This window comes from Uranotaenia lowii, chromosome 2 (assembly GCF_029784155.1).
Source record: "Uranotaenia lowii strain MFRU-FL chromosome 2, ASM2978415v1, whole genome shotgun sequence".
In the NCBI taxonomy this organism is placed as follows: Eukaryota; Metazoa; Arthropoda; class Insecta; order Diptera; family Culicidae; genus Uranotaenia; species Uranotaenia lowii.
This window is the reverse complement of record NC_073692.1, coordinates 383,133,471-383,151,705: the sequence shown is the minus strand read 5'-3', so window position 1 is coordinate 383,151,705 and position 18,235 is coordinate 383,133,471. Positions and strand designations below refer to the sequence as shown.

At 32.4% G+C, this 18,235-nt stretch overlaps 1 protein-coding gene across 1 annotated transcript in view; it reads right to left on the bottom strand.

The window, feature by feature from the left end:
• LOC129743239 (potassium voltage-gated channel subfamily KQT member 1-like) overlaps positions 1 to 18,235 on the bottom strand; it is a 207,650-nt gene that overhangs the window by 50,893 nt on the left and 138,522 nt on the right. The window contains exons 6-7 of the mRNA XM_055735216.1: positions 16,192 to 16,443; positions 15,868 to 16,095 (exon numbers count right to left, since the gene is read on the bottom strand). Of these exons, the coding sequence (XP_055591191.1) occupies positions 15,868 to 16,095; positions 16,192 to 16,443 (480 nt within the window). The remainder of the gene's footprint in view (positions 1 to 15,867; positions 16,096 to 16,191; positions 16,444 to 18,235) is intronic.

The following is an 18,235-nucleotide window of genomic DNA, read 5'->3' as shown; positions in this document are numbered from 1 at the left end:
AATTGACAAAATTGACAAAATTGACAAAATTGACAAAATTGACAAAATTGACAAAATTGACAAAATTGACAAAATTGACAAAATTGACAAAATTGACAAAATTGACAAAATTGACAAAATTGACAAAATTGACAAAATTGACAAAACTGACAAAATTGACAAAATTGACAAAATTGACAAAATTGACAAAATTGACAAAATTGACAAAATTGACAAAATTGACAAAATTGACAAAATTGACAAAATTGACAAAATTGACAAAATTGACAAAATTGACAAAATTGACAAAATTGACAAAATTGACAAAATTGACAAAATTGACAAAATTGACAAAATTGACACAATTGACAAAATTGACAAAATTGACAAAATTGACAAAATTGACAAAATTGACAAAATTGACAAAATTGACAAAATTGACAAAATTGACAAAATTGACAAAATTGACAAAATTGACAAAATTGACAAAATTGACAAAATTGACAAAATTGACAAAATTGACAAAATTGACAAAATTGACAAAATTGACAAAATTGACAAAATTGACAAAATTGACAAAATTGACAAAATTGACAAAATTGACAAAATTGACAAAATTGACAAAATTGACAAAAATGACAATTAAGGTTTACGTTTAATATTTCATGAAAATTTCGACTTGTAATTCATCCTGTCAATCTTTCCAAAACAGTAAGAATGTGGTTGGCTCGAAAAAAAAACAGCTTATTTATTTCTCTTGCCACCTCAGAAAATTTCTCACCCCAACACACTGGAAAAATCAACAACCAAACCAAACCAGTCAGCGGAGTAAATTTAGCAGTAATTCATTCCGCAAACTAGGCCGGAAGTGAAAAATCGTGTTGTCCCAAGAGTGTGTACGTGCTTTGGTTTGCCCGAACGATCGCTTTTTCCCCAAAGGGTGACAAACAATCTCGCTCGGCACACCCACACACGTGCCATCTATTCGCTGAAGCAGGAGGAGACCATCAATCAAATCGGTAACAACCACCTGTTCATGAATGGGGGAGGTGCGAGATTTTCACAGCCACCCACCCACAACATTGGCTCCAGTCCTAAGTGTGGTTGAGCAAGTTGTGTCAATGAAGTGGCTGCTGTAGGCCTGGAATAGCACTAACAAGGTGTCACCGCGTAACTTTCGCAGCAGCGCCAACAGCAGGTGTGGCAAGAAAAAAAGGGGTGGTGGAGTCAGGGATAATTGTTTCGTAATTTGTAATTCAATCTCCCTCTCTGTTGGTTGAAAAGATTGAGTGTTACGTGAATGGCGTTGAATGGGCCGCACGGGGATTGAACGCTCTGTTCAAAGGATTAACAGTTGTTATGTATTGCTCACATTACTCGTGTGGTTTTTGAGTTGTGGGATTTTTATGGCGTAAGCTAATTGAACTTTTTATTTACCATAATATTTGGCTTCTGGATTTGTATTCAGCCATTTATTTTTGGTAAAGCTGAAATATTTTGGTTGATTTCGAATTTTTTGTGAAGAAAATTAAAAGTTTGAAGTTTTTTGGAATAATTTTAGGTGAAAACATGAAAAATTTAACAAAACACGTATTTACTAAAATTGTGAAAAAAATTTAAAATTTTCAAGGAAACAAGTTTCTTGTTTCACTTGAATTTTTTACCCACCAAATTTCCTCAATTGCTCTGAGCTAAAACAGTTGGAAAAAAATCAGGGGCAGTTTGATGTAAAAGAGGGCCACTATTCGATTTCGAATGAATGAACGATTCCAAAAATTTTTATTTCATATTTGAACAGAGAGAAAAGGAAGCTCTGAAGTCACTTCTTTGAAAAGGTTCCTAGTGGCGATACCAATGATGATGAATAGTTCAGCTAGTGACACATTCTTGGTTACAAAGAAAGAAATTTTTTCCCTGGTTTTTCACTTCCTCATCTGTTGAACTGCATGAAGTCAGGTATGGCGTTTTAAACGTATTTTCGTTGATCTAGTTCAATTTTTTCTAAGATGAATTTTCGATTTCTAAACCTTTTGAACTTCGAGTGTTTCGGCTCACAGATAGGTTATATTGTTAATTTTTTCATAATTTTTTTTAAAGGAAAATTCTTACCACAAAAATTGAACCATTCTCGTGACCTCTCTATTCAGCCTCCGGCTGAAAAAAGTCAACCAGAAAATAGAGAAGAAAAATGAAGCCACTTGCCTTTCGGCCGAGAGAATAGTTCAACCTGTTGAATGTGCGGAAGTGTGAACCTTTTCCGCTTTTATGAGGCAGCATAACTAGTTGAACTTTTGTGGAACCATTTATTTTGGGGGCTTTCATCACTATTAGATAGTTACTCCGGAACAAAGCACATACGGTTTGAAAAATTGCACAGTAGTTATCGGATTATGAAGATGATATTTAAAATTCCTGAATAGTAAGAAGTAATTATTTTCTTAATAAAAATATTTTCTTTCGATAAACAAGTCATCAAAAATTCACGAGCCGAGAATTTGTGGATAAAACACTAGTTTTGGATGCGAGTATTGAAAACTGTGTATTTTTCTTCATAATTATCCCACAGCCGTCGAGTGCTGCAATTTTACATATCCTAAATTGAAAACTGTTCAGGTTAAATTTAAATAAAGTTTTGTCATACCTTTCGGAGGCTGTTTCAAACATACAGGTTCAAGGGTAGGTAATCGATGACTGAGGAAACTTGGTTGGGCTCCAGAAAACGATGGGCGGGGTTCGGGCAGGATCAGGGCGGGAGCTTTCAACAGATACTGCTTATTTATTTCAATGTTATCATAAATTATCAGGGTGTTCATTGTATTTTTATTGTTTCCAGTTGAATTAATTTATCGTTAAACGTGTGATTCCAAAGATAATATTTTTAGCATTTTGTGAGCACCCTGACAACTTATGGAGAAGCGACGGCTATATACTTGCTTTTTTTTACACAGTATGCATTAGTCTTTTTAAATACAACATCACTATCAAACGAGCTAAACGGGCAGCAACTAAATCACTAGTTGGAACGACAACTAACAACTAACGTTTGGGTGGTTTGTGAGTGGGTACAGCTTTGTAACTAAACAATCTAGTTTTTTTTTGCAATCATTCATCCGGAATCCGATGAAGTAAAAAGGTCACTCAGCGGCCGTTTCTCAAAATTCGAGAAATTTTTGGTATTAAACTTCCGTTTCACTGCGATAGAACATCAACTTGTGAAACAAATATCACACTATCGATTAAAGATGGATTCAAATAATTATTTTGGAAATATTGATCAACCCTTATACTTCGCCGGGTCCCATTTTCTAGGCAATGCAACATTCGTAATTCAAACTAGCATGCACCCTTCTTGCTCAAGATACTTTTTGATATTACATACAAGCTTCTGCATCGACATGATAAAAGAATTCTCACTTAGTTTCCATTACTTAAAAGAAAATTAATGCAAATGTGCAACATGTTGTAGACTTTTTAACAGAAAATTTATTTAAATAATAAATGCAAAGGTTCAATTATTAACATTTTTGACATTTTCCTTTCGTTGAAAAGCTTAGCTGTCCTTATATTAGGTTGCCAGAATTTTTCAGCACATATCCGGGTCGGACAAATCCGGACAATTTTATCTAAAAACCTGGCAAAATCCAAGCATTTGATTCAGAAACTGTCGACAAAAAATCTGGGCAATATCCGGGCAAATTTGGTCGAAACCCAAGAATTGCTCATCAAAAATTCAAAAAAACTCGAAAGCAAATTGGGTCTTAGCAGATTTTCAATCGTATTTGGACTTAAATTTTTATATTCTTATTATATCGTTCTTATAAAACTTTTTTGAAAAATATCGGTTTGAACGCATGACTGAAAAATTCTCTTATTTATTCTATTTTCGTTTATGATTTTTATTAATGGTTTAACAAATAAAGTGAATAAATCCGGGCAAAATCCGGGTATTTTTTAAGGGGTCTAACACTTTCAAAAAATCGATTTTTTTATTTTTTTATTTTCTTATTGTAAAACATTTCAAGAATGTTGTGTCAAATTTTCAAGTCAATTGAAGCAAAACTGTAGAAATTATAGGCCCTTATCTCCTCCTATCTAATACTGCAAGAAAGCAAGAGCAGAAACTTCAAACGCGTTATTCTCGAAAGCACATTTTTAAAGTCCGTGGACATCGTCATTTGAAAACTACTTATCCGATTCTTTTCAAATTCGGAACATATTTTCTACATATAAAATACCAGACCCCAACGTTTTACTTTGGGGAGATTTTACAGATAAAAAATGGCGGATTTTTTCTTGAAAAATCGTAGTTTTTACTTCAAACAGCCACAAAAATTTCATAAATTTTTTTTTTAGTTAAATAAAAACGTTGTGGTCCAGAAAAACATCTATTAAAAATATTTTGCTCTGATTTTTTGACTTCAGATGATTCTGTGCTGAGATACAGTGTCCACCGCAAATCCTGTTTTCTAAAAGGCATCCTCGAAAGTGCTCCGTCACCGGTTCATTTTTTAATATTTTTCTTCGAAAAAAATACTAAACGTTCTTTTAACAATGCTTTGTATAATGCAAAAAATTTGAATACATTTGTTTGAATGATAGCTCTAGAAAAAAATCGTGAAAATGGTGTTTTTTTATAACCTTTAGACCCTACCCCCCCCTTAAGGAAATCTGGGCAACCGGACCGTTCCAAACTTTTCCCAAATTTTGTATTAAATATCCGGACAAACCGTGATAATACCGGGCAATCTGGCAACCTTACCTTATAGGTAAGAATAATATATTTGAACAAAGATAGTTGTTTAGCAAATATATCTTAAAACAATTCAATCCATTCCTTAGATAAAGATAAAGATAAAAATATCAATTTGTCTGATTTTTTTTTCTTGCCACTTTGACCTTTTGAAAAAATTGCAGCAATTGCACAAAAGGCTGAAAACCTTAAAAACTCCAATGCACAGTGGTCCTGGACGGAACTTTATCGTGACAAAATTAATAACGAAGATACTATAAGAGATTGACGAATTGTGTCTTAAACAAAAATGCTCATCAAACCATGCCCTTTAATAATTTTCAATCAAATATTTGAGCGTTCCATTTTTGCATGATTGAACACTTAAAAACTATTTCCAGTGAACAGATAGAGCCAAATTGTCTTCTATCAAGTTAGCTACAACGGCTTTTGAGTCAACTTTACCGGAAGACACCACATGCATATGACGATTCGTAAGCGAGTTATGATGTTTTGAATATTGAAATGTTAAAAAATGAAATGAATTCTGGCTCTAATTTTTGCATATGAAATCATACAAGAAACATGTCTTCTAAGCATTTGTTTGAAATCAAAATGCGCACATTCTTTTTTCAGTAATTAAACTTGTATCTGGAAGCATTCGTTAGTTATGTAAGTTCTGTTTTTTTTTATCAAAAATTTGTATTTGTTAAGATGTCATATCTTGGTTTTGTGCAAACCGAAAATTTTTTATGACGGCATTATTTAATTCAAATATCAAATATTTGATTGCGCAATAATGGAAGAAAAGTAATTATTCAAACTCGAGAAAAAAAATCCCAAGTATGTTAGTTTTCCATACAAATTCACACATTCAAAGAACCTTAGAAGGAGAACATCCCTATTTCTCATGCAAAAATCCAATTTAAATTGTTTTGTTTTGGCTTTAGTCCATTGCAATGTTTTAATAAGCAATTCAACATATCTAATAAAAGTTGAAAATAAAAAATAAAAAAATAAACTGAAAACCGTTTTTATTATTTTTGAAACTTTTAGTTTTTATAAATTTTTCTAAAAGAGAGAACAGTGAGATAATCGTTTAGTTAAGAATTGCATTAGACTCAGGCAATAACAAAATGATGAAAATTAGACATTTGCACAAGAAATGGGGATGTTCTGTTTCTAAGGGTTTCAAAATGTGTGCATTTGTAGGGAAAATTAACAAACTTTGGAATATTTATTTCTCAAGTTTTGAAAATAACCTATCTCTTATAATGACACGAATGTCACGAAGATGGTAAAGTGTTACTAATAGAACTTAATAATAACTATATCTCATAGTTTCACAATTGAATATTTGTTATTTGAACTAAGTAATGCCACAATAAAATCTTTTTTTTTTGTTTGCACGAATTCAAAGTATTACAGTTGAAAATGTACAAGTTTTTGCAAAAAAAACCCTATAACTAACGAGAGCTTCCAGGTTCAAGTTTTCTTACTGAGGAAAATATGTGCGCATTTTAATTTTATACAAATGCTAAGAAAACACATTTCTTGTACAATTTCATTCACAAAAGTTAGAGCCAGAATACTGATATATTCGACACACTCTAACATTTCAATATCGTAAAAATCATAACTCGCTTACGAATCGTCATATTTATGTGGTGTCTTAGGTAAAGTTGCCTCAAAAACTGTTTGCTGCAGTTCAGTAGAGGACAATTTGCCTCTATCTTTTTTCTGGAGAAAATTTTTACCTGTATATCATTCAAATTTGGCACGCTCCAATATTTGATTGAAGATTATTAAACCGGATTATTTGATGAGCGTTTTTGCTGACGACACCATTAGTCTCTTATAAATAGTATCTTCGTAATCAATTTTGTCACTGTAAAGTTTCGTCCTGGACCACTGCATGGAAATCACGAAAAAAATCTGTAATTTTACAGAATTTCGAGCAAATTTTCAACACAAAATCTGTGTCACAGATCTCAGAATTTTCTGAAAAATCACTGATTTCACAGTTTTTTTTTTGAGAAACTCCTTGAAATGTTCATTGTCAGGTGTTTTCTCAAATCAATCGTCAGTTTTAACCTAACACAAATTCTTTGTTCAACACAGATGGAGATAAACTTATTTAATATGATAACAAGAATTTCGAGTATTAGTTTGAAAAGCTTAATGAATTATGTACATGTTTGAGGCTTTTTATTTCATCTTAAACATGTTGTATAGAATTGTATAGAATTCTCTTACTAAATTCAACAGAAAATCACAAAATTTTGTCTCAGAATTTTGCCCACAAATCACAGAATTCAAGAATTTATTTTGACGCAAGCACAAAATTTTTTTCGGCAACATTGCACTGCAAACTGCTTCGAAGCAGCAAAAAGTGGAACATTTTTCCTAATAACTTTATCTTTCATTTTAACTCTTAAGTGTTTTCAGAACATTTGCTCCTTCAAACATGAAAGCATACAAAAATAGGCAAAGTCCACCATGAAGAAATTAAAAATTATCTTTTGTTTCAAAATATGGAACTTTGTTGAACACATCAAATTTCTATCTCTATTCAGGGCAGGGTTATAAAGGTTTATTTTGGAAGTTATTTAAAAATTCTTTAAAGTAGTTTTCCAAACATAACTTTTGTTGGAAGATGATTTACATGAATAAGCTGTTCTTAAAGGTTGTACGGGCAATCAAATCACACAAATCACTTTCCTTGCAAAGTTATTGCAGCTTTGATCTTTATTTTTTCTCAACTTTACGAGAGTTTATTAAAAAACGGTCAGGTGGATTTTTAAAGCTTATAAATAAAATTGATGCTTGAATCAAGTGCAAAAAATTGGTGTTGGCGCAATTTGTCTCCACGCGCTTCTATTTGAACATAACAAGCATATGTTAGACGAGTTCTGCGTGTTTCTATAGAAAAATAGATTTCCGTGCTACGCAGAGGCAGTTGAAAATAATTTTTGTATGGAAACATGCAAAACACATCAAATATACTTATGTTTCATGTGTTCAAATATGAGCGCATGGAGACAAACGGAGCCAACACCAATTTGTTCAACTGGATTCAGGTTTCAATATGATTTGTTAGTTTTAATATTTCACTTGCACATTTTTGCAATAAACTCGGGAAAAGTTGACAAAAAGTAAAATTCAAAGTTCCAATAACTTTGCTTTGAAAAGTCGTAGATTGTTGAAATCTTATATCTTATCTTATTATCTTCTGTGGAACCGAGCCTTCTCCTGGTTTTTGTTCCAACTTTAATTTTCTGAAGGAAATTATTCGTTGAACAACTTTGTCGTAGACCAGTGGTCGGCAACCTTTTGAGTTAAAAGAGCCAAAAACTTGAAATTTTTAAAACTTCAAAGTTTGAAAGAGCCACATTAAAGATTTATTGTTTTATTGTTTTCGTGTTAGATAAAAAATGAATATGAATGGTCAATGAACATAAGTTTTTTCGAAAATAGCCTTAAAATCATTAGAGTTTTCTCTAACTATTGAATATTTTTAAAAATCTGTTTCTGATTACCATTACGTACATGATTCTAGATCATCAACGCTTTGAACATGGTTTGATTTTATTTAAATTTTAATTGGTTGGCAAATATCGGGTCAAAAAATTTAAAATCCATATTAAGCTATAATGAGTGCTTTGTATGATGTTAAAGTGGAACAGTTGAACATATAAACATGAGCAGAATATTTATAATTTCTTCAGCAAAGAAAAGCTTTTAAAATATAAAGTAATGGGAAACATTTTTTTATATTATCAAGCTCTTTTATGAATTTCCCCAGATTAAGCTAATCTTTTCCAAAATCCAGGAGTATGAAGTTAAATTCAACTGAAATCAAATTTGTAATCTTTGAAAATAAATAACATTAAGCGACACGTTCTCAGTATTTTATGCATCTGGAAAAATTCAAAAATCCTATTTTATGTCACATATAATTCTTTAGTATTGTGCGTTCAATTGAATGAAGAATGAAATACACAGTAGATTATTCATCAATGCTTGCTAAAGATTATATTACTGGGAGAAGCTATGTATAAATCTGTAAAATGTGGTTTTTTAGTCTTCATTGAAAATTCCTGACACAGTTCATTTTAACTGGCAAGATCCGTACGAGGATACTTTAAAAATTTCGAAACAAAAATTAAATAAAATAAATTAACGGTAAGTAAGCCTCAAAGATTTACTTTTTTATACAGATCCCGTTCATTTTTCGTAACATTCGATTTTGGCAACACGGTTTTTTTAAACGACATTACCATATCGTATTTTCTATAGAAGGTCCAATATATGTTATTTAGAATAACATCGTTAATACGTTTTTACGTTCTGAAATGTTGAAAAATCATAACAATAATATCAAAAAATCAAAAATAAAAAAAAAACATTGAAAAATGACAAAAATCTAAAATTTCAAAAAACTCGAAAACAAATACAAACAAAGGAATAGAAATGACACAAAATATCTGTAAATAGATGTCAAATGACAAAAATTACATATATGATTAAAATAACAAACATTCTGAACACAACAAAAAAAAATCGAAATGTTTTTGAAACTTGATAAAAAATAGCAAAAAAATGACAAAAATTATCAAAAAAATGATGAAAAACCATGTAATATTCGGGGAAATCCAGTCAAAATCTAGGTATTTTCCATAAAAAGAAGAGCAAGAAAAATCTGAAAAATGAACACACGGAAAATGATCAGCAGCGTTGAAATCTTTTCTTACAATTTAAAAAATGCATTTTTTCGCTAAAACAAATTGAAAGTTTGAAATTCCGTAAAAAATTGTGAATAATCCGGGAGAAAACCGGGTACTCCACCTCTAAAACGGGTAACCGGACCGGACCGGGTATTTCCCAATATCTCTTTGAAAGCAGAATTCTTGACCTATGAAAATCCGTAGCCACTTCACAAGACCCAATTAACGGTTTAGCACATTTTTTTAAATATTTTTTTATTCAAAAATTTATAAAATATTTGCGCAGTGAGCTAAAGAGCCACAGATTTATATCCAAAGAGCCGCATGCGGCTCGCGACCCGCAGGTTGCAGACCTATGTCGTAGACCGTAACTTCGTATCTTATTAGAAGAAAAAAATATTAGGCGTTGAACGGGGGCATGCTTTTTAGATTCCACGATTTGTTAAATTCAAAATTGACCCCAAATTGGCTCAGTCTAGTGCTCAACAAAGTTTCATATTTTCATGTTCTCTACAACTTTGTAGATGGAAATAAAGCTGCATCTCTTGAAACAAAAATAGTTAGAATTTTTAGTTTTTCGATGCTGGACTTTGACTAATTTTTCTACATTTATACTTTTTTTAAGCATCATTGAAGGAGCAAATGCTCTGAAAACACTTCAGAGCTAAAATGAAGTACAAATCACAAGGAAAAAATTCTACATTTTGCCTTTTCGGACCACTGTGCAATGCTTAGAAGAATCCTTATTCAAAGGAGTCTTATAGTGTTTTCGTTTATTGGCAGTGGCAATCTCGTTACCCACGAGTTTTGCCCTAACTGCTGTTATTACGTTCGGTTATTAATTCAGAAGTCCACTAGTTTTGCCCGAGATTTGAACCTCAAGCAGGCGGTTACACCCCGTAAAAATCGTCAGTGTTGGGGGTAAGCATAAGGGTGAGTATAGCAACCATATATTTGCATCGTCCTGGGTAACGATTCTGTTTGTTTATTCAGAAAAAGTTTTGCCCCGCGCGAGTGGAGATAAACGAAAACGGCATTAGTTGAACAGAAGTTTTTGTGTGAGGCATATTTAAAAAATCGAATGAATGTTTCGTAAATTTACATAATAAATTGGTGTAATCTATATATATAAAAATGAATGTTTGTCTGTCTGTCTGTTCCCTATAGACTCGGAAACTACTGAACCGATCATCGTCAAAACTGGCATCTGAGGGTTTTTGAGGCCGGGGATGGTTTCTGTAATAGTCAAAACTCCATCCGACTTTAGGAAGGAGAGGCTTCCATACAAAATTTGTAGTTTTTCGAAACAAATTAAAGTCATGACATCCATTTTCTTGAGATTTTTTTTCCTTTGGGCGGTTTGTTTTTCGTCTCTATGGTCGAGGCGTCGTCAGCCAACGTCGCTAAAGGAAAGTAACCCAGGCATAGCATACTGATCAGTAGGAATATTTTGGCGCGTATTTTTCAACCTGGGGTTTGTTTTTCGTCTCCATGGGCGAGCAAACGTCGTCGAAAGAGGATAGTAACCAAAGCACACTGTTCATTGATTGCTGGAAAATTTAACAATAAGGCGCCTGTTTCTCAAACACGTGGGGCGATATGCAACCTAGATGTGTTTTTTTCTTGCTTATTTGATTTGTACACAGCACGTGGTAATAAATGACGCCTAGATGCGACACGGATTGGTATTTTATCAATCCAATCCAAACCAATTGAAAGATTTGCAAAAATTCTTCCGTATTTTGTTCGTGTTAATGTAGGTAGCATTCGACTTTTCATTCAAGGAACATTAGAACATGTTCAAACGTTCAACTTTTTCTGTTACAAAAATTAAAAATTATGTTTTCTTCTAGAAATTGTAACTTCGGCCCATATACACAACTGAAACGAATTAAGAAATGAAAATGGGAGCTTTTTATTTTAAATAATTCTGAAAAAACCATCGTACTTTTTGCTTACATACCAGTTCAAGTACGTACTTAACATGAAAAGTGTTTTTGTGTTACATGGCTGCATAAAAGAGACTTTTGATCCGCTTCGTTTTTGAAAAGCGAGACTTTAGAACTGATATTCAACTGGACGCAAAATTTTTAAGAGAAACTTTTAGTTTACCCTTTAAAGTGTTAAATACAATATTCCCTTCTGTTAACTTACACGGTGGGGCAAGGGCAAACGTCGAACTTTTAAGAAATTCATCTTCAAAATGATTCAATGTGTTGGAAGACCAGAAATGGTGCTTCGAATGTTGAAACTGAAGCGGATATTTAAAATTCTTAAACGTTTTTGTAAATGAAGGTCATTTGCTTTGAACAGCATTCGTTAGAAAAGGAGTAACAAACATAAATTTATACTGAAGGAATACTGTAGATATACAGTATTCCTTCAGTATAACAGAAACCTAAATTTGAATATTTTTTTTACAAATTACATTTATTTTTTGAAGGTGTAGCAAGTTTCACTTGATAAAACAAACAAACAGAAATACGTATTAAATCCATTTTAAAGCCATAACTCCAACGCATCTGAAAATAAGCTTTGCATTGACACTCGCTCCAATATACGGGACAAATGTAAACTTAGAAATTTGTTTTTGCCAACATTTTTAAATATTTGAATTTCAAAGCGAATATTAAAAAAACACTGAGAATTTATTAATGATGCAACTGATATTTTGTAAAATTTTTATATTTTTTGCTTGAATAAATTTATTAAAAAAAAATTTGCACTGCATAAAATCGATAATTTTTTGAAACCATGACAAGTGTTGTTTGGGAAAACTTCAAGTTGTAATGTCTCATGTCCACGAGTTTGGCATATTGCGAAATATTTTTTTAACATAATTTTGGCGAAAAAAGGAGAGATATACTACAAACTTCTTCGAAGGGCGAGGATGGTGTAAAAAACTCTTTGGAAATGGCGTTTAAAAAAATAGATTGAATAGTTTTTTTTTTCAAATTTCTATAGCTCATTTTTTCAGCTTCAAAAATACACCATCTAAAGCTAATCAGAAGCTGGAAGTGCTCATAATTCAGAATATTGGGAATATACTCAAATCACTGTCCCGATTCACGCTATTGATCGGTTTTCAAAATTCTATCTCCATAAAGTACAATATGCAATAAAGTCCAAAATGCGGTTCTTTTTTTTCAATTAGAAATTTATTCAAAATCGAGCCGGGTAAATCAGCCTACCTTCTTCAAGCAGTATGGGACAGATTTGGAAAAGATGGGGGAGCTCCTATGTAAGTTTAAGATAAAGAGCTTTTCAAAGAAGGGACCATATTTTATAAGAGGGTATTTTGGGTACGGATATTTGGCATAACTCAAAAATAGATGAGACAAATGTTTTTTTGCAAATTCGTAACATCCCACTTTGGGAAAAAAGATGGAAAATCCATAAATTTTGACATTATTTAAGTGATTATGAAGCCTTAAAAACAGAGTACGAATTTCAGATCTTGAAAATTAAATTTGGAGATCAAGTTTTAGTAAATAATATATACCATCTATGAATTGCAATTCGGAACTCCAGCTGCAGCTCTGATTTCAAAATTGTTGGTTCTGAACTATGATGAGGTTTGATTTAAAAAAAATTCTAACAGAAACCTAAATTTGAATATTTTTTTACAAATTACATTTATTTTTTGAAGGTGTAGCAAAGCACACCGGGTCAGCTAGTGAAATATAAAATATTTTATTTGGAAATGTATTCATCGTCATATTTTATAATTTTGTCTAAAATGTTGATTCTAAATGTATTTGAACAAATTGAAAGAAAAAATTTAACTTATTTATTGTATTTTCGATATTTGTTCTAAGATTCAACTTCGATTTTACTTTGTAACAAAAACTCTCTCTTCTCCCTATTATTTAGCATTGTGAGTTTGAAACTATTGTTGCAGTTTACAGAAAAAATAAAATAAAATTTACATAAACTTTGGAGAATAACTCAAAAGTATTATCTGTTTTTTTTAAAATAATAATTTGAAATTATTTTTCTAAGCTCCAACAATGGATTCTTTTAAAAACGGTGGTGCACAGAGGTCCATCTAAAAAAAAACTTGTCAAAAATTGTGTTTTTTCATTTTTAGCTCTGACACTTTTCTCAATTACATTAATTCTTTGAATAATTTTAGACACCAAACATTGAATTTCATATCTATACAAGTGAAAGAAGCGTTGCATATTTTCTTATGTATTAATTATATTTTTTCCATATTTCCAAACTTCAAAATATAGCCATTCAAGCTTATATCATAATATACTGTTAACGATTCTTAAAGTATTTATTGATTTTTATAAATCCTGACTAGCACAAAGAATCTATTATTGCATGAACATGATTGGACCATGTTTTTGGAGTTATTTCTGTTAAAAAAACTTTCACAGAAATTTAAATTGAAATTGCTTTAAAAAAATAGGAACGTTTTCTGGATGAATTATTGATGAAATTAAACTTTAAGATCTAATTAGGTATCAAATTAGTTCTTGATCCGAATATGCGCAAAATCTTGTCCAAAGTGAGTTGAGGGTGTTTGGATCTGCTATAAATGTATTTGCATTCTTTTCACTGTTGAAAAAAAAATTTGATTGTAAAAAGAATTTCTGTAATGGGTATTTTAATCTCCTGGCAACAATGACTACGTTCTTATGTATCAGAGGGTACAAATTTTTCTGAAAAAATGGCAGTTTCTTAAAAAGTTTTCGTTTTAAAGAAATTGAATCGTCTGTTATCCTGGAATCAATCTCAAATTCAAACCGCTTAAATTCCAAATATCGATGATCGATTTCGATAAAAATTGGCCAGATACACATTATTTACAAAATTTTGAGATGAAAATATGAAGTTTGATATAGTTGTGGCTAATTTTGTGAAGCAATATCAATTTTCCCCCATTTTTATGAAAATAGCTAGATTGTTTGATAGTTTCATGGAAAAATATCAACTGTGAGAGGAATGGCAGCCTGTCTAAGTTGGAAGATATTGCACAGAGAACAGACGTACAAGCTCGAAACTTGTGTAAAATTTCCAACCATCATTTTGAACCAATTTTTGATATTTTTTGACTGGGCCACCAGATGTCTCCAAATGTCAAACCAAACTGAAATTTTTTTTTGTCAGTTTTGAAAAGGTCATATGAATTATTTGGCATGTTTAAAAAAAATTGTTAATGTTTCGGTACACTTTCATCCGGTTGTATAATGGAAAAATATCTCAAAAATTGATCGCTATTTCCTTCAAGCTAGAAGGACTAAATTTTGGACAATGGGATGCAAAAGTGATACTTCAAAGTAACCCGCTTCGAGATGTCTAGAATCAGTACGCATGGGTAAGACTGATAGTCAAGAATGTTCCTAATTGATTGGATATAGCCGATTAAACTTGTTTTTCGTAGCTCCAAACATTCAATTCCGTTAAAAACTTGTAAATAATGAAAAGGTCACAAGGTCCTAGTACAAAAAAAAAAACTCTAATCGCTTGCTGGAAAATCTCCCATATCCTCAAAAGGCTCATTGAAGCTTGAACCAACAGCAAATTTTCATCACAGAATCTGTGCCACAGTACACAAATCTTTGGAAATATTCACAGATTTCGCAGATTTTCAAATTTTGTACGTATTTTTCAAAATATAAATTTTTATATCAACATAAATTTTGGATTTCTGACTTTCTTTTGGAAAAACATGCTTATATTGATAATGTCAATTGATTTTTCTTATGTGAGATGTGAAAAAGACTCATTTATTCATCACTTTTCGAAGAAATTAATGCAGTTTTCAATACAGAAACCATCGGCAACCTTGGTCTCAAAGTTTTATAAAATTTTTATGTTTTAACCCTAATTTAGCTTAAGATGCGCTTCATGCCCTTTTTCCCTCCAATCAACAAAATTGTTTGTAATAGATCAAGAAATATTAATATAAGGTTGCATTTTGTGGAAACTAAGTGAGAATTCTTACGATGCACATTTACTTCTAGCTGGATTTCAAATTCTTTGAATCTTTTCAAGATTTTTTCCCGGATAGTTTTTCTTTTCGAAGGAGTTGGAATGTTTTGAGGAACGGAAAGGGTGAAATTTTGAAGAAAAGAGATAATTCCTTAGAACAGCCAGAAAATGGAAAGCAAGCCGAAATTGAAAACGGAATGTGTCGTTCCAGTTAAAGTCATTTTCGAGCATCTTACTTACCAAAGTAGGAACATTTGGTAAGGAAACTTTCGACGACAATGACTGAAACACACATCCGTTTGTTGAAAATCGCTTCGGGTGAAATGTTGGTGGGTTATTAATGGAAAGCAGAGAGTTGCTTTTTGGGTGTGGGTGGAAAATCGCAAGGATTTGCTTTAGGGGAGAGCTAAGTATAGTGGGGAAGGGGATCTCTTGGTTGTTACATCAAAACATACAAACACGTACACCGCTAAACAACGCACTCACTTTGCCCAGCTGCGAGGGAAGGGCGGCGCTGATATTGGAGTTGTTAGTGTTGTGGTCGTCCGACTTGACGTAGATCTGCCAGGTCGCGTCCGAATGGAAGCTCTTGTCTGCGGCATAGCAGCGCCAGAGGCACTGAATGAGCATGGCGGCCGCCGGAATTTGGCGATTAAAGTGCTTCTGGCGCTGCTTCTGCTGCACCTTGAGTGCGAATCCGGACCCGAGGATGCCCTGCAACGAACAAGTAGAAGAAGACGAAAGACGAAAGTCGGTGAACGGATTGATTTCAAATCGAAATTGTCTCCCAAAGTGATCCCCCAAACTAACCGCTGGTAGTGCGAAGAACGAGATTGCGAACACACTGAAGCACGAGGCCACTATTTTGCCCATCCAGGTCTGCGGCACCGTGTCCCCGTAGCCGATCGTGGTGACCGTAATGACTCCCCACCAGAGGGCGTCCGCGTAGCTGGCAAAGTCCTGCCGCCCGTTGGGGCCGATCACGTCTTTCTCCGCCAGATACACAAAGTAGGAGCTAAATATTAGCCCGAGGAAACCAATGTACAGGGTCGTTATCAATTCCTGGAACGAGAATAAAAAAACGAATCATCAATTCGGAATTACCTTATTCCGATAGTTCTAATGTGCAATTTTAGTTCATTTTTAATCAAATCTCTCTTCTTCAAATCTCAAATAGGTTAAGCCCAGAGAATATTCTGCATGGGAGAAGTAGCTGCGTAACAATTTTAGCTTTATTATGGTCAGCACAACTTCGTTAGAGCTACAGCATTAATCTTCATAAAAAGCAACAGTATATTCTGTACATCGCCAGAACTCTGATAAAGCTGGCTATTTGACTAAAAACGTCATCATGACAACTTCGATAAAATGATTATGCAGTAAAATTCTGGTCATCAAAGCTTTTATAAAGCTTTTATAAAAAATATTAGCATTTTTTTATTTTAGTGATCTGGTAAAATTAATAACAAAAAAGCATATTATGAGCATATCTTCTATTGCTTAAGATTTTAGGTAAAATGTTTATGAAATAGCATTTTTAAATAAATGCGCCTCGTCAATTCTTTAGAATAAAGAAATTTAAATTATGTATATATTTTTTTATGGTAAAAAAAATCAAATTACAAAAAATATCATTTATTAATAAATATAATTGTAAATAAAAATAATTTTAAATCATGACATAATGACATCGCAATCATAATGGAGTTGATTTCAATCAATAGGCCTGAAAAAATATTTTTAGATTGTGAATCCATCAACATGGCGTCATTTCGAGCCCTTCGATTCTACAACCAGCAAGGCGTTATTCAATTCAATGCTTAATAGCTTTATTATGGTCCGATAAATGTTTTATAACGGTTTCATGAGAGCCATACAAATGTCTAATTTTTAACGATTCTCTCGCAAGTCAACCTGTAACACGCGTAGGGTGAGTTCTTCTTTTCTGAATTGTTAATCATCAATACAGTGAATGAGGACAGATTTATTTAATGAAATAAATAAGGGATTGGTTGTGAATGTCTGATAGAATGAATTCATGAGTTGAAGTCAAAATTCGTAGTCTGACGCTATCCTAAAATCAGCGGCTTACGCCTGACTTTAAAATGTTATAAATGACTTTAAATCGCATTGAACCCCCACAATATGTGTATTGTGTATGCTTGCCAGATGGCTTAAAAAGGTAATTTTGAGAAAAAAAGCGGGATACAGTCGAAAAAAGCTGGACATTTTAAAATGTGAAAAAAACATGATATGTATGTTTTTGGTAAAATTTCTTGATGTAAAAGTGCGATGCTTTTATATTTGAATACTAGCTGACCCGGTGTGCTTTGCTACACCTTCAAAAAATAAATGTAATTTGTAAAAAAATATTCAAATTTAGGTTTCTGTTAGAATTTTTTTTAAATCAAACCTCATCATAGTTCAGAACCAACAATTTTGAAATCAGAGCTGCAGCTGGAGTTCCGAATTGCAATTCATAGATGGTATATATTATTTACTAAAACTTGATCTCCAAATTTAATTTTCAAGATCTGAAATTCGTACTCTGTTTTTAAGGCTTCATAATCACTTAAATAATGTCAAAATTTATGGATTTTCCATCTTTTTTCCCAAAGTGGGATGTTACGAATTTGCAAAAAAACATTTGTCTCATCTATTTTTGAGTTATGCCAAATATCCGTACCCAAAATACCCTCTTATAAAATATGGTCCCTTCTTTGAAAAGCTCTTTATCTTAAACTTACATAGGAGCTCCCCCATCTTTTCCAAATCTGTCCCATACTGCTTGAAGAAGGTAGGCTGATTTACCCGGCTCGATTTTGAATAAATTTCTAATTGAAAAAAAAGAACC